Genomic DNA, 25,070 nt, shown 5'->3' with positions numbered 1-25,070 from the left:
ATAAATAAGGTACAAGATAAGCCCTTTAGCCTTTCCGGATGACCTCAGCTCAGATACCCGTGCTGCATCACGCCTGCATCGCGTGAGCCGTCTTCAACTGTCTTTCTCATTCATTGCACACCACATTTGATATCAATGCGTACTGGCTACTAGAATCTTTTCTTGCCGGAGCAAAAGTCAAACAAGGTCTAGTAGTCTAGTTCTCTAGGTTATCTTTCTTCCGCGTCATCGTCTCTGCCATTTGCCAGGCAGGAAACCACCCGGGGGCCAATTTATAATCGGTCGGCCTCCAACCGTTTCGCAGCCTCATAACAAACCTCCCGCGTTCTAAATCAAACCGGCAGACCTGATTCGTGATAACCTACCGAATACTACAATACGTCGTGAACCCTGATCAAATCAATCAATCAATTAGTAGAACATCTAGTCCGCGCGGATATCTTGGGTACAATGGGTCTTGCGTATAACACGTATCTTAATAGCAACAAGATCTACGGATGCAAGAACTGTAAAGCACATCTTGCCAACCATGAGGAGATCATCAGTCGAGTATGGCATACTCTTCCTCTTTTCACCCGATACTGCAGAGCTCCATCCAATTAACCCGCCCAGCCTCATCCATATCGTCACCATCTTCCAATATAAAACATATGACTAACACTCTTCCTTCGCACGAATAACAGAACTTCCGTGGTCAGCATGGTAAGGCCTATCTGTTCAACACGGTCGTCAACATCGACGCGGGGGAGCCGTCCGAGCGCAGCATGACCACCGGCCGCCACATCGTCCGGGACATCACCTGTAAGCAGTGCAAGGAGACCGTGGGCTGGAAGTACGACCGCGCCTACGAGTCGAGCGAGAAGTATAAGGAGGGCAAGTTCATCCTCGAGGCCGAGCTGCTGTGTAATGTGAGCTAGACGGCTCGTCGATCGACCGACCTACCCGAACAGAACAGAACAGAACAATAGAACGGTTGTCTACGTGGAATAGTAGACAGTTGTTGGTGCTGAAGATGCGGATGGACGGGTGGATGAGAATTTGATTTGATTTGATTTATGAGCCATGAATTTAGCTTTTGTCGACCAGTGGAAAGAGGTGGAATCAACGTCTTTACTTTACTACAACGCGTGTGTTTCAATCCTGGGTAGCATGGGAAAGCATGGATCGGGCGTTTCTGGTCAGTGCGAGTGGGTTTACGCGATGACTTCTTAGACAGGGGGGGTGGCGAACGCTCTCATTTATTCACAGTTTGCAGTTTAGTATCCGTAGTCGACGGGGAGGTCGTAATATGGTGGCTTTCTTTATTATCAAGAAGCATCGCAAGAGTGATGTCCCTAGGTATTGTTCCTACAGGATGGATAGCTTCGAAATTATACGTTGTTTTCACATATAGCTTTAAGCGAAAACCTACCACCATACCTCTACTCCATTCCATGTTTAAGACGCTGTGCTAATTCTAGGTAGTTAATAAGTCTAAGCACTCCCTTACTGTTTGCCCATTCAACCTATATAATTCTAATAGGGAAAGACAAGTCCATAGCTAAGCTTAGACTCTATAGATAGACTCCGTGATGTTTATGATAAAGACGGAATTATTCGCTATCATTTATGTATACATACACACCTGGGCAGGTAAGTATATTTCAGGACCAGTAGAGAGAACATAGCTTACGAGGGAAGATATAATATCCAGAAGAGCTAAGAAAGCAAAAGGGTAAAGCCAACGGGAGAAAAAAAATAACAAGACTCTTGTTTACTGCATCTCTATACATTTATATCTACCCAGGTAGATGATTCATATCCGTTAGTCGACCTGCTTGCGGAACCAACCCTATAGCTAGATACTATATTAACTATATCTTAAGGCTAGACTATTCATCCGCTTATTCGACTCTCCTTGTCTTGTCAGCCTAGTATCATTGTCGATGCTACTAAAAGGAAGGCATATTAGGCAAGAGTAGCGGAGGTGAGAAGTGTATCCAAAGTGTTATGGTAAACTACGGAGAGGTTCGTCTGTAAGCTAGCCGTGCTCTCACATGCTTATACTCTTCTAGAAGCGAAATAATCCTCTTATTCCCTCTTTCGTACAACTAGGATAGTCTCAAACATGGCCGTCAAAATCGCGTTGATAACCCAAAGAACTATCTGTCAGAGAGAAACGAGCACTTCAAAGAAGGGCCCTGGGGCCCTCGAGACTTACGTAGAACCACGACCATGTTCTCGCCGAGATATCAACTTATGAATGTATATACACCAGAGCTATACTCTATTCCGATGTCCATATTCGAATATTCTCTAAATTGTTGTCCTAACCTTCGATAGTTCCTATAATGCGCATAAACACTGTGGATGTGTAGACATATGCCACCATCCAAAATACCTCAACACCTAAACCCGAGACGCCGGTTATGACAATTTGATTCCTAAAGCAACCTAAACGAAGAACACCCTGACTAAGAATATATATGCATTACAAATGCAATACCCGATAAAACAAATACTCGTGCTAGTACCACAAACGCCAATCCAATGCAGTAATGTGTAGACAGTGTAGTAAACCTCTTTCAAACAAGACCCTTCCCTATAACCACAGCCAAAGCCCAGGACTTACAGTGAGTGTCGCCTAGTAGTCAGGCTCCGCCCAGAGTGCCCCTGGACATACCCAAATAGTACCAATCCATCACCAATTTCTAGTTGTGTTCGATGGGCTCTTCGGGGAGCAGCTCTTCTACCTCCTCTCTCGGCTGCAGGAACTTGAACGGCGGCTGGACGACGCCGTTGAACAGGAAAGTAAAGTAGACGAGTAGCGCGAATCCCACAACTTGTAGCCCCTTGAAGCTCTCCCAGCCGAGGCCTAGCGAAACGACCCAGATGAACAAGGTACGGCAGCTGTCGATAGTCGACCGGGCTGTAGCGCTGACGCTGCGGGTGACGGAGAGACCGAAAAAGTTGAAACCGCTAATAACCACGTTAGCGCTCTCTCAAACTAGAAATTAGAATGTTTCCAAAGTTTGTCAAACTTACCCGATGGAAACCATAGTCAAAAGACTAGAAACCCACACAGCCCTATACTCCGTCATCTGGCGGAACCCCTCAACCATATCGAACATGCCGTAGCGGCCGGCGTCGGTCCTCCCGACGGCCACGTGCAGCACCAGCATGCAAATCAGGGTAACGGCCAAGCCGAACAGGCCCTCCCAGCCCACGACCTCGATGGCGTCGATGCTCGACCTCTCGAGCAGGAACTCCTCGAGCACGAACTGCGTGGCGGTGAAGATCTGCGCGCCGGCGATGAGCACGACGCCGAGCGCGGCGCGCAGCGCGTCCACGGACGCCGCGTCGTCGTCGCCGGCGGCGATAGCCTGCTTGAGCGCGCCCTTGGGGTCGGGCCAGATGACGCCCGCGAGCCCGACCAGCGCCACGCCCGTCACGACGCCGACGAGCGACACCCACTGGAACAGGTGCAGCTTCCGCTGCAGGAAGACGACGCTGAACAGCCCCACGAAGAGCACGAGCGCGCCCCGCGTCATCTGGTAGATCGATGCGGCCACCATGAACAGGCCCGCGTTGACGAGCGTCGTACCCAAAATGTCGCAGATGGCCGGCAGCGCTAGTAACAAAATGCCGAAGCCCCTGAGGAGCCCGTCGGGGCCGGCGCGACGCTTGGCCGGCTCAACGAGCGGGTGTGCGGAGTTGATGCTGGCGGCGTCGTCGTCGTTGTCGTCGTTGGCGTTGTCCGTGTCGACGGCCTGGTACCCGTCGGCCTTGGGGCTGCTCCTGCTCTTGTACTTCTGCCACGCGGCCATGACGCCGACGACGAGCCAGCACCCGACCTCGCCCACGAACATCTGGGCCGTCTGCAGCACGGGCTGCTCGAACGTCTTCCGGTTCTTAGGGTCGGGGTCGTCGCAGTTCCGCACGCATTGGTTGTCCTATGGATTGCGGTGGTCAGCTATCTAGTTGTTGCGTGATACCTGCCTAGGCACGAGGTAGTTGATCGTAGGCTGTGATAAGGCGGAGCTTACTTGGTACTTGGTGAACAGCGTGTTACAGACGCCGGTGAGCAGCATCATGCCCACCAGGAACGGGATGAGCGCCTTCGACGCCATGGTGGATGGATGGACTGCCGAGGTTCTACGGACTATGCAATGGATTCTCGTGCCAGCAACAGAGATAAGGGAGGTACGAAGCAATACGATTGAATTGAGACGAAGGTAATCTAACACAGGAGAATATGAGTAAGTAGAGGTCCTCTAATGATGGACCAAAAGAGACCTTGATGAAGCTTCTGCTAATTCGAAGCTCCCCGGTGTTGGAGAGAGACAACGGTGTGAGGTTCAATCAACGTGTGTCAGACTTAGGGACTGGGGACCGCCGCGTGGTTCGCGAGATAACAAGTCGATAATGGCTGAATCGCCAAATATTATGTAATCACCGAATTAGGCACTTAGCCGAATGCGTGCTTGTGCTTAAAGTGAAGCAAGTGCAGGTGAGCGTGTACCTTGCTGGCCACGTCTCCACAATAAGCTAGACCAAGATACGTCCCCGCATTGGTCAGCTGATTAGCCTTGCGATATCTAGCTCGGTTCTGATTGGCTCAGCTAGAAACCCCGGACCCGACAGGCGGAAGTTCCCAAAGGGTGGGTACCTGGGACCGGCATGTGGTAGAGAAGTCGCATCTCGTGGACTTATTGGCCCTACTCGGTTGCCATCACCTGCTCAAGTGCATATTCGACTGCATATTGACGTCCACTTAATCATCCGATTTGCCATACGATCCTATTTGTTGTATTTGTTGTTCCCTAGCAGCCTCATTCTATTACTTTTAGGAAGCCTTCGTTGTCAAGATTGAAACCAGTCAACTTTCCGGTTTATGCAACTTAGAGATTAAATCATAGCATTGATTATTAAAAACCCCCCTTCCTGGATGTAACCACCATGCCTTTAATAGAGGGTATCGATTCATGTACTGCTAAAAGATTATACGCGGGTAAAATTGATGTGTACCGCCGTCTATAGAACCATGCTTAAACGCCATACTCAGGTATTCAATCACACAATGTCTGTCTCTCATTGTCGGTGCCGAGGCTAGGCTTCTCGGATCTCCCAAATAATTTCTTCTCCTTCTTACTCCTTGCTTTTTCCTTCTTCGCTTCGGGGTCCTTGTCATTAATGTTGTTGTAGTGAGGAATGCCTAGCTCCCTATCTTGAGCTAGTCGTGCTATATCCCTCTTGGTCAGGGGGACTCCCTCGATAGCCTTGACATGTTTTCCTTCTATGCCCATCAAAACACCGGCAGTAGCAGATGCTATGCAAGCAAGACAAACAAAAAGACCGGTCGACCAGCTGGGACGGTCGTACCTATTTAACGCCCACATAAACCCTGACAATACACATTGTAGGAACGTGTTTGCGACGTTGAAGTAAATAACAAAATCCATCTTCCATAATTTTGTCGGAGGGGCCCTGAGGCCTGTCGGCGGAGCATCTGATATCGTTTCAAGAGGGTATGGAACGCTATTGACGTCGTAGTTTGCTGTCGTCTCTTCGATATTCTTCGGCCCAAGATTCGCAGGTAGTTGATCGGAGCCTGCAAGACGAAACCAGCCGCGATGAATTCCTGCGAGCGTCCGTAGGGCCTTTTGATCTCCGCGAATGCGATATCGTAGCAAGTAATACCAGTCGCGGAATCGCCATGGTGCTAGGCCGAAGCCAGTTACACAGAACAGCGCGTTCAGGATCTGTGAATCTATTTCTATCCATATTCGGCGCGGTGAGTCGATATGGTTGCAGTCTTTCGTGCCGTTGACCCAACACATCTCCGGTGCCGCATTGCACAGCAGGAGGAAGAGCATACCACCCCAGGCTACGACGTTGAGCGAGTAGATGACGAGGAAGAAGCCGAAACCAGTGTTATAAAAGTTCCAAAAGTCCACCAGTCCCATCCGGATCTGTTCTTTTATGGGGTATTTTGGTGGAAAATGGTATCCATTCGCATATTCCTGCATCTGGACGTCCACCGCGGCCACGTTCGAAGCGAGAGCAGCACCCACTCCTTCCTGCGTCTGATTCTGGGAAACCGGTATTCGTTTGTTTAAAGAACTATTCTGCTCGGTTGTAGACACGGTCGTGGCCCGTTCAACGCTGTCATCTTGGCCATCTTTGGAATTTCTCGGCGAATCGGGTGGCATTTTAGATGTCGCTTAAACTAATATCGTAAACCGACAGTTCGCGCAAATTTCGATTTCGAGTCTCTTAGGTAGTGTCGAAATTGGAATGGCAACAAAACGTGACGGATATCAGTTGGCGGTTGACGAGACGATGTCAGCTGCGCGAGAGTAATGTAAAATGAGGACCCAGTAGTAACCACGAGGGTTAAATTATTTTAGCTACGATCGCGGGTCTAGACCGGCCATAGCATAACAAGGCGATTATGAGACAATACTAATTGACAACAACAAATGTATGTACGGAATAGAAGAAACAATGAAACGAATACTTAGGGGAACTGGTCAGAAGTGAACAAAGAAACAAAAACGTCAAAGGTAGCACAACAGGATTTCGAGGAGGTAGTACGAATACGTCGTAAGGAACCCGAACATTTTGCAGGTACGAAGGCAAAATTGCAGCGGGTTTTCTTGGCATAGGACTTTAAAGGGGGAAAGCTGAGTGGTCGCAGTCGCTAGTGCGAAAACTTCATTCGCATCAATCCCGCCAAGTCAGCGTTTTTGGGCGAAGCGCCTGCCGCAGATAAGACTACGACAGGACGGGATGTGTTCGTTCCTTCCAATAAATTATACGTAGTAATTATTACCTCACTTGAACAGGTACGATTATGCGCTTGCCCACTTACACGTATAATTGTTTTACTTAACCTTGAATTCAAGTTTATCATAATCAAAATGACAAAACTTAAAGCCTTGAGACAAATGCGTCATGAGGTGTACGGCCTGACGGAACGGAACTCGTGGATGTCAATGATGCGCATAGCCCTGGAACCTTTTGAAGAGTTCTAGATCCCGCACTAGCTGAGGATCTGCGCCTCTAAAATCGAACAGCGAACTTAGCTGTTCGTTATGGCTGAGTGAGTGTACCTGGGCATGCGGTGCATGCGAAGTTCGCATTGCTGAGCGATAACGAGATTCGATGTTAAGGTTATTTTAAAGAAGTTTTGCGGCCGAAGGTAAGCAGCATTCAACTAAAAGATAGATACTTGAAAGTTATTGGTCGTCTTTCATCCAATGAAATGGTGTTCGGCAGTTTTGGAACCTTGGACGTGTGATGTCAAGGGTACCACCATAAACGAAAATGTTGAAGCAGGAGGTCTTCATGGTACTTGCCTGACAGTTTATGAATTCTCTCAACTCAAGTTTAAAGATGGACTCTGGATAAGTACATATTTAGATTTATCAGTGGTTGTTGAGAGGCTGAAACTAGAAGGATTTTGAAATATTTGAATCTTAAAACTAGGTACCTACTTAGCAAGGACCTGCAGGAAACAATTAACCGTTAATTAACGGTTTATTTATTTAAACCATAAATATATGGTTTATTTTACTTTGACGTTTACTTATCCGAACGATTATAAAATTAAACGATTACTTGCATTTTAATGTTAAATATCTTGAAACGTTTGACTTTGAACAACCGTTTTTAGTTGGGAATAGCTTCAATAGGTGTGTGTAACTGTCCTGGTATTCTAGCTATCCTGGTCTACCTCCTGATTTAGGTGTGTGTAGCCATTTTGATACTTTGAACCTTTGATCCTAAGGTGCGTGTAGCCATTCCAATCATTCTAGTCTAACTGTTCTTGATCCTGTTGTGTTACTTGCCTTAGAGTTCTATATAAGACTTTGCTCCTACCCACCTACTTACACTCCTTCTCCTCCCTTATTCAAAACTTCAAGTGCTCCAAGGTTCAAAGTCTTTGAAGAAGTCTTCAAAAACCTACCTACCTACCTACCTACCTACCCAGGACCCCCCAGGATCGTCTCCAGGAACACCAGGAACTCCAGGACCTCCAGGAGCTCCAAGACTGACTTGCCAGCAGTGCTCACTTGTGAGGCTCAACTACCTGGCCAGGTAAGTATTGCAATTGATATACTGCAATTCAGGTAAGTCTGTAATTGTATATATCGTAGAAGGCCTGCTTGGCCTGGCCTGAATAGATTCAACCTGACCCGACCTGACCTGACCCGTTTGCCCTGTTGGTCCCAAGGTTACACCTACTCCCGTTAATTCCCGGCCTTCCCGTCTAAGTACATCTAAAGCTTCAAATAAACGATTGAATATTCAAACGTTTAGGTTTTGGTCAAATATAAAAACACATTTAAACGTTTATTTAAAAATATGGTTTCTCAGTGGTTTCTTCATTCCTAAACGTTTATTTTTTCGAACCATAAATTAACCGTTAATTAACGGTTAATTGTTTCCTGCGGATCCTTGTACGGTAATATACAATCGCCCGACAAAAGTTTAAGTCCGTTTTATTAAGCCTCAAGTAGCGCCAAGGCGCTAAGCCTAAAACCGTAATACTAAACTTTATTAAATAATTTTAATTTAACTGTTTTATAAATTACACCTTAACTAACCGCGCCTAAACATTAAAGAAACATTATAATAATTTATTTTATTAAAATTTTTATTTAATTTAATATTTACTTAAAAAATTCGGGCAATAATAACAACTAACAAATAATATACTCATTATTAAAATATAAAAGATTTAAAATATATAAAGCAACAACATCTAATTATCATATTAAGATAACGTATTCTATAATAAGAATAATAAAATCTTAGCGCTACTTAAGGCTTAACAAAACGGACTCAAACTTTTGTCGGGCGACTGTACGTAGTACATCTTACATAATATGCTTTCACTAACTGCCCTGTTACACCGCTTTAGTGCATATTATCTGATTATTCTTGCCAAAAGGGTCCTCATTTTTTGACTTGAAGATTTCCATACACTTTCATTATTTACATCATCGAACATCAAGAAGGTGTAAGGTTCAGGATGACCGAGAAAACGTACTTCGAACACCTTGCGGCCACCGTGCTTGACAACCTCCGGTACCAGCATGACTGGACCGAGCTGCAGATATTGACTCATTCCCCCGTGGACAACTCGCCTCTACCCAGACCAATGGTCTCCGGGCTCCCTCCTCGTCAACTCTACCTGCATCCTGATGACCAGATCGAGATGCTGAAATCTAATCCCGATCTGGCGGGGCGTATTCCAGAGAAGCCTGTCGTTGAATGGGTACTGCCGACTCACTTGGCCGAGAAATGGACGCTCAGGGCGTTTGCAAGTGTTTTCGATTCTATGCCGCCACAAACTCCAGCAAATCCGGATCGTGTTAAGAGAGTACTGCTTGCTACGATGCACGACGATTCTACCATTGTCTACTATTTCATGCACGACGGCATCGTGAAACCTCGGCAGAACTAGGCTTATAACCTGGTGGCTCTATCTCATTCAACAAGACAACCTACCTAGGTAGCTTCGCTATATCTTCTCAGCTATGGTTTGAAAATTACTTTTTGTGCCTGCATTTTGTCAAACAGGTCATATCCAGATACAGCCATAGAGAGCGGCATAATCTTCTCGAACATAAACCTGGGAGAAGTTAATGGCTACCGAGAACCGATTCGTTAGGTTGTACTCGAGGGTCAACTTACCCAAATCGATGCTGGTTCTTAGATAGGACCTTGAGCGCGTCGGCAAATATTGAACGAACAGGACACCTTCCCATCTGCAACCTCACGTTTTTACTATACCAAAGTTAATTGAGAGAAACGAGATGGGTGATAGGATGCCACGTACCCGTACCCTTCAGTGCCACTGAATGGGATCTAAATGACTATTAGTGGTCGTACGTATAGTGACACATCTTAAGAGTTCGCTCACCTCGGCATTATGAACGCCGATACTACTTATGAAGCCAAAAGGTCGCAGGACATCGAATGCTGTCCTTAGAGCGGGGCTCAACCCGACCACCTCAATAACTGCATCAGCGCCTCGGCCGTCTGTGACTTCCTTAATTCGAGCAATCATGGACTCCTTGTCCCTCGCGAAGTTAAGGGGTTCTGCTCCCAAGCTTTTTGCAAGTTCGAGGCGGCTGTCAATACTGTCGACGGCGAATAAATGTTTCGGCTTATACTCAAGTGCCGAGACTATTGCGCACAGCCCTACCGGCCCGCAGCCGATGACGACGACTGTGGCTTCGGAAGGATCTAGCGCGCCGAGGGCATTGAAGGCGTTTCTGGCACCAAAGAAACCAGTGGGAAATATATCCGCCATGAGAACCAGGGCATTGTCGTCGATCTCGGGCGGTGCCTTCATTACAGTACCGTCTGCAAGGGGTACGCGTACAAAGTCGGCTTGGGCACCATCCAGTTTCTCACAGCCAAACAATAAGCTATGGTCACATCGAGACGAATACCCATTCTTGCAGTAGAAGCATTTCATGCTGAGAGATTCATTAATGGATAGACCTAATCACGTACGGAAATTATAGGGTGACTAACCAGGAGACCGTGAAGGGCGACACAACTTTGTCACCAATCTTAACGGATTGAACGTCTTTTCCCGCGGCTACTACCGTACCGGCAAATTCATGGCCCATGATGAAGCCCGTGTTAGAAGGCTGATGGCCTCGAAAAGTGTGAAGCTCACTAGACGGGTTGGGTCATTAGAAGACCGGTGAAGAGGATAAGGCAAAGAACTACACAATACGTACGATCCGCAGAGAGCCGTTGCGTTAACCTTGACTATGATGTCCCCGTCATGTTGTACTATATCTTGTCAGCTGAATTAATCGTACTACGATGAGGGCAGATGAGCTCTGGGTTTAATTCACTCTTGGGCACTGGTCTTTGCTGAAGCGACACCTTGTACGGGCCATCGAACACGACCGCGTTCATTGTAAGCGGTAGCTCCATGGTGGTGACGCCTTGCCTCTCAATTCAGAAAAGTCAGGGGCCTTGTCACAACTCGAATTGAATTGACCGTTCTCTATCCAGAAGCCTTAGATACGCAATGACGCAACTGAGGTCGTTCCCGTTGATACAGGCTCGTTTTGTTCCTCAGTCATCTATGCCAATCCACGCCACGCCGATGTCACCAGTTACTATATGCGGGGGAATCGGGAATCGTGCTATGTGGGAGTGGGGTAGCCCTTAGTTCGTTCGGTTGAGATATGGATGGATGTCAATGTCATTCTACCCATCTGTCATACACATTAGACACCTAAATTGCTCTATATATAGTATACTGCTTTTATGGGAAGTAGGATGATACTATATGTTTTTGTCAAGTATCACTAGATTATATCATGGATGTTTATCACTCTTCTGAGTTTCTAACAGACATACCCCCTTTTTATCCGACATTTAATACCTACGTTCTCTGTAGTCTTGGCGTTTGTGGTCGGAGCCTGCCACTTCACCGGACTTTCTAAACAATTACATCCATACCCTATCAAGTACTTATGAAGAACCAATACCTACTTATAATCTCTTCGACAAACTCAAGCCTTCCCGGCATATATACAGCCGGTGGTATTCTAGCTCTCCCCTAGCTCTCCCTTAGTATTGCCGGATTCGTTCGCTAGGTTTCCATAGGCGTGCAATAGCCGACTTAGACAGGTTTGGTGATACGGCGACTTGATTTAGTAGTTCCGACAAGTGGCACGATCGTGTACACGCGGGACGTTACCAAGATCAAGATTACCTGTGACTAACACATGTGGCGCCGCCCGGTCGCTATAGTCCGCCTCCAAGTGGAGAAAGATGAACCAGAAACGTGAATTAGGAAGGCATGTAGGTATGTACTATCCAGCGCTGGCAATCATTTCCACGTGTTAAGAGACGATGTGTCAAGCGAGCGCTTTTCAGCTCGTCCTCGTTCCGTCTGTCGATGTAGACGCCAGCCGAAACGGGGTATTATCTTACATCGCTGCGTCGTAAAATTCCCCTGCTCAGCGGAGTACGGGTTACTCACTCGGAACTGCCGAGGTCGTTATGTACCTCTAGCATCGCTATGCGATTTTTGTATGCAATTATCGCAGGACGCCACTTTCTTAAGGTTCCCTGCAAGAACCTTGGAATGGATAGTCAAGACGCTGATTACGGGCCCCGAAAGCATGTAACCTACATACCACCTTACAGTAGGTACATAATATGCTATCCGCTTTGGCGTTTTTTGTTGGCGTGCGCACGTAGTTATTCGGGCAGGTGGTTGGTCCGCGTAAGGGTCATACAGAAGAGTTTGGTCCTACCTTTTTACCCGATCTAATTGGGCCTTACAGAAGACATGTGTTAGTTAGGTGCGGCTCATAGGAGGCTCAGCGAGGGGCCGCAAATGCAGGTCAACCGAAGCGGCTGAATGAAGGTTTCAGGGAACCCGAAGCAAGGTTCTTCCATGTGTTCCCAACGACGGAAGGGGGACGAGGGAGGCGACAGTTCAAGAGAATTGAGATAACAAATTGGAAGATGACTTTTAGGTAGCGATGTGATCATGGCGGCGCGCCTTTAGAAACATGATCCGAAGGGACCAATCGCGAGAGCACCGCATCATCTTTGTACGCTGAGCCGCCCGGCTATTCGGACACCGCCTCCCTTTCCTAGTTGCGCGTCCGTATATAGGTAGGTATATATGGATATTATGAGCCAACTGCCCATGCGCTTGTTTGGTGTTTGGTGTCTTGGTGCTTGGTGTTTGTCTTGGGGTAAAGGGAATTAAAAATTTCATATAAATGGAGGATTCAATGCAAATACCCAGGCGCCATATAGTAGGATACCTTAAGGTGGCTTTGGGGTCCGCAAACTATGCACCGTCGACGTAACCCCGTTCACGGTAAACTGCAATGGATTACCACATTGAATCGGCCAGCCGCGGACGGCGTGGGAAAATAAAAAAGAGTCTGTTCTGTTTCTGGGTCGTGCAGGTCATCGGTTTGATAGGCAACCAGTTCTGAGCGTCGTAAGGTCCAATTACATACATAGAAAAATCGAGCACGGCCGATCTTCGTGCTGCCTGCCGGCTCTAGCGTAGGCAGGATTATGTGATAGCATTGGAGAAGGGCGAGCCCGTTAGATGAGAGCCCTGTTGCATGAATACTTATTCTGCATGGTGATCCGGTGGAGGATGACGATAGTGCTAATGTTTTATAGACAAGGCCAGTCAGGCCAGTCTCCTTTTGTACAATGGGAGACAAACGTTTGGAAGGCTCGCAACAGATAGATAGACACATGAAACAAACGGCGGGGAATCTTATGAGGCCCTATTAATGGTCATACCAACATCCATGATACCCAGCATACCCAGCATACCAACCCGTTTCCGTGTTTCTAGTTTCTACTTACATGCCTATTTTATTATCCACCATCCATGGAGCATGTACCTTTTTATATGTACTTGGCTTTGATGACAACATACTACCGGAATACATGGGTTGAGGGCATTATGCAGGTGAAAAGTCCATCTGAGGGATCTAATTTGCTGACCACATATCGAGTAGTAGGCTTTTGGATGTCTAGACGTCGTACCGGAACTCCATCTGGCTCCATCTGCCCTCCCAGCCCTCTTTCGCCCTCCTTCATGTCCTCACCCCCACAAAAGTAATCTCTATCTCTCTCACTCATACGGCATCCTCTCCTGGGCCGATTACCCTACCAATCGAATGGACCACGGCCTCTCTTCGCCGTCAGAGTATTACATTATTGTCCCCTCGAACGACCCGTTGGGCAATTTCACGAATTCTCTTATTAATGTATGTATGCCTGGGATTGCGGCCCATCCGCCATCTCGAGTTTGAACGGAAGCCTTCAGACTGGTAGGTAGGGAAAAGAGGACTCGAGCTGTGTCATGGCATTGCTTTGCTATGCGCTGCCGTCGAAGCAGTCTCTTCGCATACCTACACACCTTTTCGGGAAAGTCGTCTGAGATGGTATTTCCTAAGAGGCCTCCCGCGAAACGTCCCCACAAAGAGAGCGAAAGACCCTGCAACTCGACTCCTCTTTCTGTTACCGGGATCATCAAGACCTAAGGTTTATTAAAAGTGACCCATTTCGCGGTCGACCGAAACGCTCGACGTCCAATATCTTTTCCTCTTTGTCTCGGTGATATTTTTTCCTGCTAGAGTAGGGCCTTTTTTTAGTAGAAGACGCGAGAGAGGGCGGCAACCGTGCCCGACCCAGTGATCCCTTCCAGCGAGAGGTAGATTAATAAGGTAATGAGACAGGGCACAGGGCAATACAGGGCAGTACTCTCCGCACGCACATCGCGCACATCCATGCATCATTAGGTACGCCGCCGGGGTTTTGCGGTCAGTGGCCTGCAGATGCGGCTGTATCATCGTGCGATATGTACTATCGAGTCCACGTCACGGCTAGAAAAGGCCAGGCCTTACTCCATTCCTGCCCGTGCGTCCATTCAGAGCGGCTCCTGTATAGTGCTACCGAATTGTGCCAATCCCACCCTCTTTTTGCGTGGGCGGCACGTTGTTAGAGTCTTAGACATCTTCATACTAATGTTCGTATGGATTTACATATGGATAGACGGATGTCTTCATGTTATGTTAGTACCTAGTAGTGGTAAACGCCGAGCCCCATTATCACCATGTCCATACTCGGAAGCTGGAGAAGCATAATGTCTTCGGTAATCGGTAATCAAGAAAACGAGGCTAGTTTCTTTCTGCTAATTGCCAATACGGGCTCTTCCATCTTCCAACTATCCCCGTAAAGATTCACCATTTCTTTTACCCCAAATAGTCAATCTCGGTGAATTTTAGAAGCTTAAGAGAGTCTCCATAGAATCGGGCGTGCCGCATGCTCGCACTACTGTACATACCTGTATAGTATCCTGTAAACGAGAGATATATTGTGCGAATCCCCGCCTCTCTCTTCACTTCCCCATCCCCATCCCCTCCAACGATCGCATGGGACGCCTTATCCTGTACATATCTCTATTCCGTATTCGCACGAGTATACGGTTCGTTGCTGCAACGCATGTCTAGTGGATTGCCAAGGGTGCATAAGCCTCAATATGTCTCCAAATTTACATAGAATGCTTGTAGATGCTTGTAGTGTATTACGAGGCACGCATGGTTGTCGCTGCCGTTGCTTGCGCCGGCTAGGGTGGCTGAGCAAACCGCGTCGATTGCCGATTACCTCCGCCTCGCGATATGTAGCGAATGCAGTGAATGGCTAGTGAATGACGGGGTGAGTGGACAAGTAGAATGCAGTAAACCTTTTCTTCACATAAGTTTCGCTTTTCCTTTCCTCTCCGATCTCTGAGGCCTTATCATGTCATACTGTATGTACTCAGCCTTCTCGTTCGACCAGTACCTTATAAGAGCGGTATTCAGTGACGTCTGAATAAACGAGGATTGAGAGTGCCACCGACGATATTGGGTCGTTATCTGGGTCGCCGCATGTTTCCAATACTACCTGCTAGATAATAGCACCGCATCTGCTCGACCAGTAGCTTAGGTGCCTCTTTATCCCCGCAAAAAGCCGACCCTTTTCGATATCCCATCCTGCCATCTGACACACCTCAACATCCATTTCCACTCCCATTCTTACCCTAGCCCCGGTGGACGCATGCTCGTCGATCAAATTTGGTCGCGTTATCACCCCGTCGCCGGTTTTGCCGTGGTCTTACAGATCCGTAAAGGGAATAGCGCAAGACCCTGAGCGATTTGCAGAGGAAAAGTTGGAATACGTACAGGAAGAATCGACTTATAAACGTATGGTATGTAATATGTATATGTATGTGCGTGTGTGTACCTCTATTGCTCTACGTACAGCATCTGTATGATCTGTATGTCCTGTATGGTATGTCCTGTATGTCCTGTATGTGTGGGATATACCGGAAAACAAGGAAGAGAATTGATTCGATTGTGCTAGACTGCTGCTATTAGCGAGTGGGTTTTTGCGAATGTGCGAATTTGCGAATTACGCTGCGAATTACCACACACATAACCACGCATATACCGCATATACTACACACAATCCTCTCATCAATTTGTTCTGGGGATCGCAATCCGGGGGATTGATGAGGCTTTGGCACATCGCACCATTGAGAGGCGCAAACCAAGATTACTGAAAAGTCACTAAACGGCGGAGACGGGGATAACCCAGCCTGGGCCAGGTGGGCGGCAGGTACAAGTTGTTTTAGTCTTACATTAGCCCCGAATTCTACTTACCTAGAGCTGCTAGAGGCATCGATATACATATGTATCTAAGTACATATTTGGCCTACAGAGGTAAAGGTTGAGAAAGATACATCCGTACATGCATACCTAGCCCGACCGCGATACAGAAATACAGAATACAGAGTTACAATAAAGATACGAAGATACGAGGGTACTGGTGGTGACCACCGCGGTGCTACTACTGAGGTAAGTACCTACCTCTTTCCAAAAATTCCCTGGGACCTTCCATGAAATCACTTCTTGGATCATCCACTCGCAGCCGCATTCTTCGCCGCACGCCTCTTCCTTCTTGGTCCGCTTCAACCTCCTAGCATCAGTGGGTCCCATTTTAACCCATTTTGTACTATGTTGCAACATCCCCAGACTCATCCCTCAATTGGACATTCACACATTTTACCAGAACCAGACCTAAACTACACGTCTTTACCTACAGTAGCAGCAGAGTAGGTTAGTAACCTAACTTAGCCTGGGTAGCCAATGCCTACCGTACCTGCTGTCTGTACATACCGTAAATCTATTATCTCAATATCTCTCTCACTTTCTCTCCCAATCCCCCAGTCTCCCGGTATATCGGTCTCCCAGTTTCTCACACTTGCATTCTCACTCTGACTCTAACTCTCTCAATTACCCCCATTTCCATTGGCGATAGGGCTGGGCTGCTTTTACTCTACTGCTCTACCAGGCTCTCTCTCATCTTCTTCTACCTCTCTCCTCTTTTCCTCTCCTTCTCCAGTTTCCCACAAGGTTGTTCCCCACACCATCTACTTAGAAAAGCGACATGACGGAAGTGACATCGTCTCTAACTAGAATTTTTCCCGTCAGGATTCCATGTCCCTCTGAGACTTAGCCGCACCCCTGCCAAATTTGTCCAAGCAGAAAAAAAGCTTACATAGTATCGACCCCCGGTCTTATTAAATGCGGGTTTTGCCTTTCGGGCCTGCCTATCATACGGCGCAATCTGGCAATTTAACTGATCGAAACGATCCCATCGGCTTACCAGCGCCAAATCCAGGGACCACTGCCCTCTAAGCAACGACCTTCGCTGTCTAGCCTAGCTAGTACCGAGCACCACCACATATCATTTGGGTATCTAGGTACTTACATATAGGTACTGGACCTAGGTCCTAGGCCATTAGTACCCCATCCGGCCCAGCCTATTCTATATCCCACATCCCACCACCGACGAAAGAAACATAGCGACAGGCAAGACAAGACAAGACTAAGACTAAGACCTAAGACCAAGACCAAGACCAAGAGAGGAGGCTCCGCAGCGCAGCACTTCTCCCCCCGCCTTACATTACATTATTTGCGCCAAAAACCTTACCTTGCCTGACCTGCCTGAACTTGCCTTAACCTGCCTTACAACGACGTTACCACACAGCACCGCCGTACCACCCCAATATCAAGTCTACTCTTCGTCGGTCACGAGCGTATACTTCTTTAAGTCCTTGGCAGCAACTTCGAAGCAAAAAAAAAAGATCATAACCCACAATCCACAATACAAGCCTATTCCAAGCTAGTCTCCGTGGCCCCATCCTTCCCCCATCCAGGAAAGACACACTTGCCGTTATACCCAGCATTGTCACCGTACCTACCTAGGTACTCTACCATACTTACCTTTCTGTCGTCTAACCTGAATTCAGCATTAACCGCATCGCATCCTTCTTCTCCAAAGATCCTATCCTGATTCAACATAGCCGACCCCCTTCCATTCTTTATTCTCTCCCCTCCCCAATCTTCCCCCCTGCTTGATTTCTTTTCCTTCTTTTTCTTACATTCTCCCGCGGCTCCCTTGCCATCCTTGCGCCACTTCTAGCCAAGGGACTTCATCAGTTCTGAGCTAGATAGCGCGCGCGACCACCCCGTATTTCTCAGCGATAGGGTCCTAGTATCCACCAATCCGCAGTTGCGGCTCCTTGCGGCGGATAAGAGCCAGTGCGCCGTGTTACTCTATTACTCACGGTTTGAACTCACTCGTCTTGTCATTTTTGGCAGGCTAGTGTGCGCCTGATTACTACTACTACTTTCTAACCAAACGCAACTACACTTACACGCGAATGGGAGGGCGACCACGACTTTGACTGTGTCGAATCACTTTTGGCGCAATCAGTACTGTCACTCCTTCGTGCGACAGCTGGCAACCTCGTCTTGGTTTCCCGATGATGACTTGAGTCGACCAGTGCGTGAGTAAAGGCCACTCCATGCCAGAGCGTGAAGACATGACTACGACCGTCGATTCGGCCCTCGCTCACGACCCTTCAGCTAGCGACGTGTACGATCCGGATGACGTTTTTCCTCAGCACAGTCCCTTAATGAAGGCTCACCGCCCCAAGCTTGAACCATCGCCCTCCCCGCCGGCTATACCACTTCCCAAAGTCAGTCTTCTTTCTCAAAACGGTCGGAAATCTTCTAATCGTCGACAAAAGATCCGCCCGAGCCTCGGCGATGCAGTCTTGATCCACTACCTCGACGGTGGAAAAAGGCCAGATATCGTCGCCGAGGCGTGGTCGAACCCTTTATCGTTTCGCGGCGACGACGACGACGACGCTCACAGCAAAGGGGAAACGGAAGAGACGTTCGATGGATCGGGGGACGAGGAGGATACAAGGAGCCACGAAGAAATGTCACCAGTTCCCAGGCAACGTCGCAATATACGCGCCACCGACGCACCCGGATCAAAGTCCATAGATCTGCAGTTTCTCGCGACAAATGCCGTGGACATGCTTACCGCTGCTAAAGCGGCTTCAAAAATCGTAGATCCAACGGATTGCTCACAGGCTCCAGATGACGATTCTAGAGTCGCACAAAGAACGGTACAGGGTCAGGCCTCGAGGATGGACGGTGCGCGAGACGAGAATACGATGAAGGATGCAAATAGGCCGGTTCTTGCCGCGCCTATCTCCCCTTATCCGTCGCAGACTTCGCAAGAGATGTTCTCTCCTCGGCATTTTACGCCAGGTCAAGGAATGCTGATGCATCCTAGCAGCGTTCAACGTTCACCTCCTGGTCTAAGTCCTCCTACAGGTCATGGGGAGTTACCTCCGATCCAGGAGTCGTCCCCAAAATCCGACACGACTAACCACGAATCTCTTCCGTCCATAAGATCTACACTACTTGAACAACTTACAGGTCCCCCGAAAGATTTGGCTATGCGTAATGGGCATCAGTTTCCTCACTCTCCCCCAGGAGGACCGCCACGGATTGGCGGAATTTCCGGGAGTCATGCTTCGCCTCCAATATCCCCGAATGATGCATATCGTCACCAAAGTCAAAGCATACCTTCTCCACCTCATACGCTTCCCACTATGAGTCCTTACGGGTATCCTCCGCAGCATAACAACACGAACCAGTATCGGCAGAACCTAGATTACAGCAGCGGTAGCAATGCGAACACGCCAAGCGGTAGCGGTGATGCCTCCACCCCTGCTACATCGATTACGATCACCGAGCGGATGAGTATTGATGCCATTTCAAATCCGGTTGGCGCCTTTATGTGTACGGTGCAGGGCTGTAATGCGCCTCCGTTCCAGACACAATACTTGCTCAATTCACACGCGAATGTGCACTCTTCCGCCCGTCCGCATTATTGTTCCGTGAAAGGTTGTCCGCGAAGCGAAGGCGGGAAGGGCTTCAAACGAAAGAACGAGATGATTCGTCATGGGCTTGTCCATGATTCGCCTGGGTACGTGTGTCCGTTCTGTCCAGATAGGGAGCACAAGTACCCAAGGCCGGATAATCTGCAAAGGTAGGACATCTCTTAGATCTAACAACAGCGAATGCGACAAAATCTGATAGGAATTATAGACACGTACGAGTTCATCACGTCGATAAAGACAAGGATGATCCTGCCCTTCGCGATGTGCTTTCGCAGCGTCCGGACGGACCTAACCGAGGACGGAGACGCCGCGGCGGCCCGTGAAGCTCCATCGGGAGTGATTGATGAAACGAGAGAACGCGAAGAATGATTGCTTCCGACGTTATGATATATTGCCATTCGAATCTTAGATGTACATATGGAGCAGATGATATCCCGGGGGTGGCTGGTTCTGATACTTTGACGCCGGTGTGGCGTCGTTGATATTGATTGAGGAATGGGACTTTTACGAATCATACCTCAATTGGAAGGGGAGCTGGCGTTCGGCGTAGCCAATTATACCACAAAGGGGAGCGCTTATGTTGGCCTTTTTTCTACTTTTTTGCTTTTTATTATTTTGCTACTCCATTCGCTTACTACCCCGCTGTTCGGGTTTTTTTTTTGAAGACGCGGGGTTTTAGGGGCTACCAAGAGATGGTACGACGACAATGTACGGAGTGCGTATCACGGAAATTGGCGAGGTGGTCCAGTAGAGGAGCCTGCCTACATCATTTCTATTTTGTTCATTCGTGTTCATACTTGAGAGGATAAGATACATACCTAGTAAGAGGGACCGGGGTCTTTAGCTAGAGGAATTCTTGCGAGCGCAGCAAAAAGGGATCCATGCTCGTTTTTTTCTTCTAGACAGCTGGAACTGGACGAAAAGTCCTGGCTGGAGAAAGCCACAAGGTGCGCTCGTAGCCGCAAGCACTTTGAAAAAACGGGCACTGTCTGCGATGCTAGCACAGAAAACAAATGACAAATATCACATATCTATTCTCCCCCAACCTTGTTCGTTCTTTTCTATGAATGCGGACGATGAAGGTTTGAGCCTGTAATGCATAGATTTGATACGCGTAATTATAGATTCAAATCAGACGTTAAGGTTATATATAGATAGATAAAATCAAGCCGCGTCGAGCTAAACTCCCTCGTCCCATTTTTTTGGCCTCGTATTGTTGTTCATTTATACTAATTTCCCCTACTTCTCTCGAGGCCAAGCTACGTACGGGCTTGCCATTCCTTCCTTCGTTCGGCATAGTATTTATCGCCCGTCATCATCTCATTATTCGTCTCTACTCCTTTGTCTTCTTCTTCCTCCTCACCAGTAATTCTTCAATTTTTATAGTATTTCTTCTCACCTTCCTAGGCAGACATCCGATTTAGCAATCTGGCTAAGTATCTAGTAGTAAGTCAATCATCAACGCCCTCCCAACCCCCAGCATTCACGGGCCCTTCACTCAGTATCTCGACCTGCAGCCCATCACCGCCGCCAGGCGTAGGCGCATTGTACAAGCCCAGCAGCTCGACGACGAGCCATAAGCCGTGGCCGCTGGACCGCGGGTCGATGTCGAACTCGCCCGTCCGCAGGCCGTTGGGGCCGACCTCCTTGAACTCGGGGGCGCTGTTGTTGTGGTTGTTACCGTTATCGTAATTGTAGTTGTAGCTGTAACTGCCGTTGCCGTCCGTAGACGCGAGGATCAGCCTGTCGGGCCCCGTGCCCAGCTCGACGGTCGCGCGGACGGCGGGATGGGGGCGCGGCGTCGTGGTGCCGGCCGAATACGAAGCGTGGGACGCGGTGTTCCGCGTGATAACGACGCAAGCCCTCGTCAACCGCGCCGCGGAGACGGCGGCGCGCTTTTTCTTATGAGGTTCCCCCCCTGCCCCCGACCCCGCCCCCGTTGCTGCTATTGAGGGGATACAAGTAGGTAGATCAGCCAATCTCGTGCGCAGCCTGCCCGCGGCGTCGGCCGGTATGGCGGCTAGCGCACACGGCGCGTTCGAACCGACGCGCAGCGCGAAGTCGGCGAGGTAGCCCGGCTCGAAGGTAGAGCAGACGACGGTATACGTGCCGGCGTCAACGTTCTTGGCCTCGGCCAGCGCGCAGCCGCGCCGATAGTCACCGCTCGCGAGCGCGAGGTCCCTATTCCCGACGCTCGCGACGCGGCGGCCACCGGCCCACACAAGCGCCACGTGGACGGGCATCTCGTCGCGCGCCGTGCTGAGGAGCAGGCTCAGGGGCCCGGCGCGCGAGACGGTGAGGCTGAACTGCGGGTTCGACAGGTACGACGACGAGGCGGAGTTGCCGCCGGCGGTGCGGCGGGTCCAGGAGCCCTTGATGTCGGCGTAGTGGCGGAAGGGCGACGGGGCCGGGGCGATGGTCAAAGGGCTGCGGGAGAAGAAGGAGAGCGTGAAGGAATATTTCGGGAGCGGGAGCTCTTGCGTGGCGACGACGACGGTGTAGGTTACGCCGCGCTTGGATTCGAAGGCCGCGAGTGTCTGGGGGGAGTCGACGTAGTCACTTCGGTAAGCGGGTCGTGTGTTGAGGGAGACGCGCTGGCCGGAGTGGTCATCGAAAATGTATATGCTCATAAAGCCGAGTTTGCTGGAGACTTCGGCGAGAGTAGTGCTAGGGTCGTAGGGAGCATCGTCCTCGACATGGAAAGTAGCATGGGTGGTGCCAGCACGGTGGTTGCGCATAATGTTGAGCTCGTCGTCCTGGAAATGCCGACTCAGCAGGATCCAAATGCTGCCGTCGGCAGAGGCTGTCATAGAGTACTGTGGATTATGGGCTAGGCAAGAGCCGCCGATCATAGTGGCATCAGGGAGCTGCCAGGAGAAGTGGTGGTCCTGGCGCTCGGTGAAGAGGCTTGGATTCCAATTCAGGTAGAGCGATTCGAAGTTCTGCGTCACGTCGTCGAAGCTAATCCAGAAAGATCCAGGTTTTAGCTTGGTCGGGTGGTCGTCTGTCGCTCGCGAGGATGAAACTTCGGATGATCCAACACCTTTCCAAACGAGGCCGTCGCACCAAGGGTTTTTGACCAGCAGTCTTCTATTTCCGGATGTTTCGGACATGTCGAGAACGGCGTAGTCGTGTTCGCCAGCCAGCCCCAATGTCTCTTCTTCGTCGAGTGAGAGCCGTCCCGTTCCTAGAGTGACCACTACATCACCGTAATCGTAAGCTTTCTTGACACGCTTCCATGTGCGTTCCCAGTCTAGGTCATCACTCTGAAGGAACAGTTGCTGGGGTATCCAGCCCGTCAATGCGCACAAGTCAGTGCCAGAATTACTCCCAGGAAAATCATAGCCACCGCGGACCTTGAGGTAGGCCTTCTCCATGAGCGCCGGCCATATGAGCCTCGGATTCTGCCGGTCGACGACGTAGAGCGTGCGGTCTGTTGCAGATGACGGGAGCCGGTCGTCGATGACGACTTTGCGGAAGCAGCCGTTGATAAACATTCGGAATACGTACTTCCCATTGGCAGAGAGTTTGGGTTGTCCATTTTCGGGGCTGACGGGGAACATCAGGGCAGGCAAAATCGACATAGGTCCCGGTCGTAGGTGCCGCATACAGGCACAGAGGCTTGCGACGACTGAGCAGTCTGTTGTTATATCCTGGACTAAATCATAGTCGTTTTGCGCCTCAATTAAGGAGTCATTAGTTTGATCAGCTTGAAGCCCTTGGCTTAAGATCTCTGTAGGGCGTTTCCAACCCGCAAAGACGGCTCTTTGACGTGAAGATAGAGAAAACTCAGCAGCATCACTGAACAGGCTTCCACTGAATTCCTTCGGTTCGAGATCTGATTCCCATGGTGGAAATATGTTTCCGTGAAGCCTAGAACTGCGAAGGAGAATAGCCTGTTCGCTTTTGGGGATCTGACGTGCCTGGCGTGGTAGCTTCAGGCGCTTCTCCACGGCTGCGATACTACTTCCTCTGGGTTGACTTGATCTCTTAAGGTCTTCTGCTTTCGAGATAAGTGAGTGACACTTTTTTGTAAGTCGAGTTTTCTCTTCTGGGCTAGATGCTGCTTGGGCAGCGTTCATATACAATTCTGCGGCTGCAATAGCATGGTCAAGGGCAGCCTTGCCATGTGTGTCGGAGACTAGTGCCTCTCGTTCCTAAATAATGTCAAATTTTTGTAAAGAGCTATTCCAAAAAAGTGTCTCACTTTTGCTTTTGCCTCCATCGTAAATTGTGATCCCGGGTGTTGCGGCTCTCGGTCTTTGAATCGACACAGCCCGTTGAGTAGATGGAGGATTTACCTGGTGGACAAGAACAATAAAAGCACCATATCCCAGTATCAACCGATTACTCTATCACGATATAAACTTTTTGCTCAATGGCACATGTCAAGTATGTATCGAGAAAATAGTAACATGCTGTAAATAGCTGATATAGTCCATGGAGATAACCCACAGCCCTATAAATCACAACCATATAATGTGGGGATAGGTATATAAGGAAAGAGGAGAAGGAGAAAAAGGAAAAATAAAGGCAGTAAGTATAAAAGTTGATATGTTACTTCATCTCAATATTTCACCTTTTCTTGTTAAACGAGAGGCCAACTGCTACCCGACGTTGAAAACATCCGGTTGTCGCTTCGTGACTCGGTCACAGCCGTTCACGATAGGTGGTGCCTTCGGGAACATATTCGGAGCTGATCTAATTCGGGCTGTTGACAGCTGGAGATTTTCATTGTTAAAACTGTCAAAACGAAGTATTGATAAGACGAACATCAAAAGCCCGAGGTCTTAGCTCGACGTAAGTGCCTTACATAAGAAATGCATAAACCCGGATTAACGAGTGCCCGAAGTTCAGAAAGAGTTCAATCCATGTTTTCAAGGTTTATGTAACCGTGGAAGTGGAAGGTGCATGGTGCACCTTTGTCCCGCATTCAATTGTATCATTCGCGCGCATTCTTAGATGCCGCGGAGGACCAAGCTAGTCATCAATGGCCGAGGTTGATTATTCACGAGCACCCTTTTAAACTCGGCTTGCGTCGTACATTCCCCGGTTTTCGCATCATCGGACAGCAACGTCAGGGGAGCTTCATTGTCTTATTTTTAATTCTAAACCTTCCTGCTTTCTTACATATAGATATTTTCTTTATCAATGGAAATGTGTACCGATATCTAAGTCCTAAGCTGTGTTTCCTGATAAATGTCTCGGAGGCAATTGAAGGTGTCTTAGTGCCTTTTAACCAGACGACGGC

At 48.8% G+C, this 25,070-nt stretch overlaps 7 protein-coding genes across 7 annotated transcripts; 3 read left to right on the top strand and 4 right to left on the bottom strand.

Annotated features, from left to right (window-relative positions):
• Positions 1 to 290: 290 nt before the first annotated feature.
• On the top strand, positions 291 to 1,076 carry F4807DRAFT_364307 (yippee). Its single transcript, XM_047995606.1, has 2 exons — positions 291 to 549; positions 684 to 1,076. The coding sequence occupies exons 1-2, from the start codon at positions 451 to 453 to the stop codon at positions 915 to 917; spliced, it is 333 nt and encodes a 110-aa protein (XP_047856765.1). The 5' UTR covers positions 291 to 450; the 3' UTR covers positions 918 to 1,076.
• A 1,053-nt stretch (positions 1,077 to 2,129) lies between these two features.
• On the bottom strand, positions 2,130 to 4,466 carry F4807DRAFT_364287 (uncharacterized protein). The gene is made up of 3 exons (XM_047995605.1): positions 4,026 to 4,466; positions 3,025 to 3,932; positions 2,130 to 2,958 (listed from the first exon to the last, which is right to left on the bottom strand). The coding sequence occupies exons 1-3, from the start codon at positions 4,107 to 4,109 to the stop codon at positions 2,691 to 2,693; spliced, it is 1,260 nt and encodes a 419-aa protein (XP_047856764.1). The 5' UTR covers positions 4,110 to 4,466; the 3' UTR covers positions 2,130 to 2,690.
• A 484-nt stretch (positions 4,467 to 4,950) lies between these two features.
• F4807DRAFT_364279 (uncharacterized protein) lies at positions 4,951 to 6,588 on the bottom strand. The gene has a single exon (XM_047995604.1). It carries the CDS (start codon positions 6,189 to 6,191, stop codon positions 5,049 to 5,051), a length of 1,143 nt encoding a protein of 380 aa, XP_047856763.1. The 5' UTR covers positions 6,192 to 6,588; the 3' UTR covers positions 4,951 to 5,048.
• A 2,166-nt stretch (positions 6,589 to 8,754) lies between these two features.
• On the top strand, positions 8,755 to 9,646 carry F4807DRAFT_364261 (tRNA-splicing endonuclease subunit Sen15). Its single transcript, XM_047995603.1, has 2 exons — positions 8,755 to 8,850; positions 8,909 to 9,646. Exon 2 carries the CDS (start codon positions 9,020 to 9,022, stop codon positions 9,452 to 9,454), a length of 435 nt encoding a protein of 144 aa, XP_047856762.1. The 5' UTR covers positions 8,755 to 8,850; positions 8,909 to 9,019; the 3' UTR covers positions 9,455 to 9,646.
• Positions 8,910 to 10,888, bottom strand: F4807DRAFT_415299 (putative alcohol dehydrogenase). Its single transcript, XM_047997028.1, has 6 exons — positions 10,746 to 10,888; positions 10,534 to 10,680; positions 9,914 to 10,475; positions 9,830 to 9,858; positions 9,685 to 9,777; positions 8,910 to 9,622 (listed from the first exon to the last, which is right to left on the bottom strand). The coding sequence occupies exons 2-6, from the start codon at positions 10,629 to 10,631 to the stop codon at positions 9,526 to 9,528; spliced, it is 879 nt and encodes a 292-aa protein (XP_047856761.1). The 5' UTR covers positions 10,632 to 10,680; positions 10,746 to 10,888; the 3' UTR covers positions 8,910 to 9,525.
• Positions 10,889 to 18,114: 7,226 nt separating this feature from the next.
• F4807DRAFT_363954 (uncharacterized protein) lies at positions 18,115 to 20,228 on the top strand. The gene is made up of 2 exons (XM_047995601.1): positions 18,115 to 19,968; positions 20,028 to 20,228. The coding sequence occupies exons 1-2, from the start codon at positions 18,425 to 18,427 to the stop codon at positions 20,140 to 20,142; spliced, it is 1,659 nt and encodes a 552-aa protein (XP_047856760.1). The 5' UTR covers positions 18,115 to 18,424; the 3' UTR covers positions 20,143 to 20,228.
• A 685-nt stretch (positions 20,229 to 20,913) lies between these two features.
• On the bottom strand, positions 20,914 to 24,208 carry F4807DRAFT_363987 (cysteine proteinase). The gene is made up of 2 exons (XM_047995602.1): positions 24,027 to 24,208; positions 20,914 to 23,976 (listed from the first exon to the last, which is right to left on the bottom strand). Exons 1-2 carry the CDS (start codon positions 24,042 to 24,044, stop codon positions 21,271 to 21,273), a joined length of 2,724 nt encoding a protein of 907 aa, XP_047856759.1. The 5' UTR covers positions 24,045 to 24,208; the 3' UTR covers positions 20,914 to 21,270.
• Positions 24,209 to 25,070: the final 862 nt, after the last annotated feature.

This window comes from Annulohypoxylon truncatum (assembly GCF_022578515.1).
Source record: "Annulohypoxylon truncatum strain CBS 140777 unplaced genomic scaffold F4807scaffold_7, whole genome shotgun sequence".
NCBI lineage: Eukaryota > Fungi > Ascomycota > Sordariomycetes > Xylariales > Hypoxylaceae > Annulohypoxylon > Annulohypoxylon truncatum.
This window is presented reverse-complemented; position numbering and strand designations above follow the sequence as displayed.

Coding starts and splice junctions, on each gene's coding strand:
- F4807DRAFT_415299 (XM_047997028.1), bottom strand. CDS start 10,631: ATGGGCCATGAATTTGCCGGTACGGTAGTAGCCGCGGGAAAAGACGTT. Junction 10,476..10,533: donor TCGCCCTTCACGGTCTCCTG/GTTAGTCACCCT, acceptor TGAATCTCTCAG/CATGAAATGCTTCTACTGCA. Junction 9,859..9,913: donor TCGGCGTTCATAATGCCGAG/GTGAGCGAACTC, acceptor ATAGTCATTTAG/ATCCCATTCAGTGGCACTGA.
- F4807DRAFT_364279 (XM_047995604.1), bottom strand. CDS start 6,191: ATGCCACCCGATTCGCCGAGAAATTCCAAAGATGGCCAAGATGACAGC.
- F4807DRAFT_364261 (XM_047995603.1), top strand. CDS start 9,020: ATGACCGAGAAAACGTACTTCGAACACCTTGCGGCCACCGTGCTTGAC.
- F4807DRAFT_364307 (XM_047995606.1), top strand. CDS start 451: ATGGGTCTTGCGTATAACACGTATCTTAATAGCAACAAGATCTACGGA. Junction 550..683: donor ATGAGGAGATCATCAGTCGA/GTATGGCATACT, acceptor CACGAATAACAG/AACTTCCGTGGTCAGCATGG.
- F4807DRAFT_364287 (XM_047995605.1), bottom strand. CDS start 4,109: ATGGCGTCGAAGGCGCTCATCCCGTTCCTGGTGGGCATGATGCTGCTC. Junction 3,933..4,025: donor CGCTGTTCACCAAGTACCAA/GTAAGCTCCGCC, acceptor CGCAATCCATAG/GACAACCAATGCGTGCGGAA. Junction 2,959..3,024: donor TTGACTATGGTTTCCATCGG/GTAAGTTTGACA, acceptor CGTGGTTATTAG/CGGTTTCAACTTTTTCGGTC.
- F4807DRAFT_363954 (XM_047995601.1), top strand. CDS start 18,425: ATGCCAGAGCGTGAAGACATGACTACGACCGTCGATTCGGCCCTCGCT. Junction 19,969..20,027: donor AGGCCGGATAATCTGCAAAG/GTAGGACATCTC, acceptor TAGGAATTATAG/ACACGTACGAGTTCATCACG.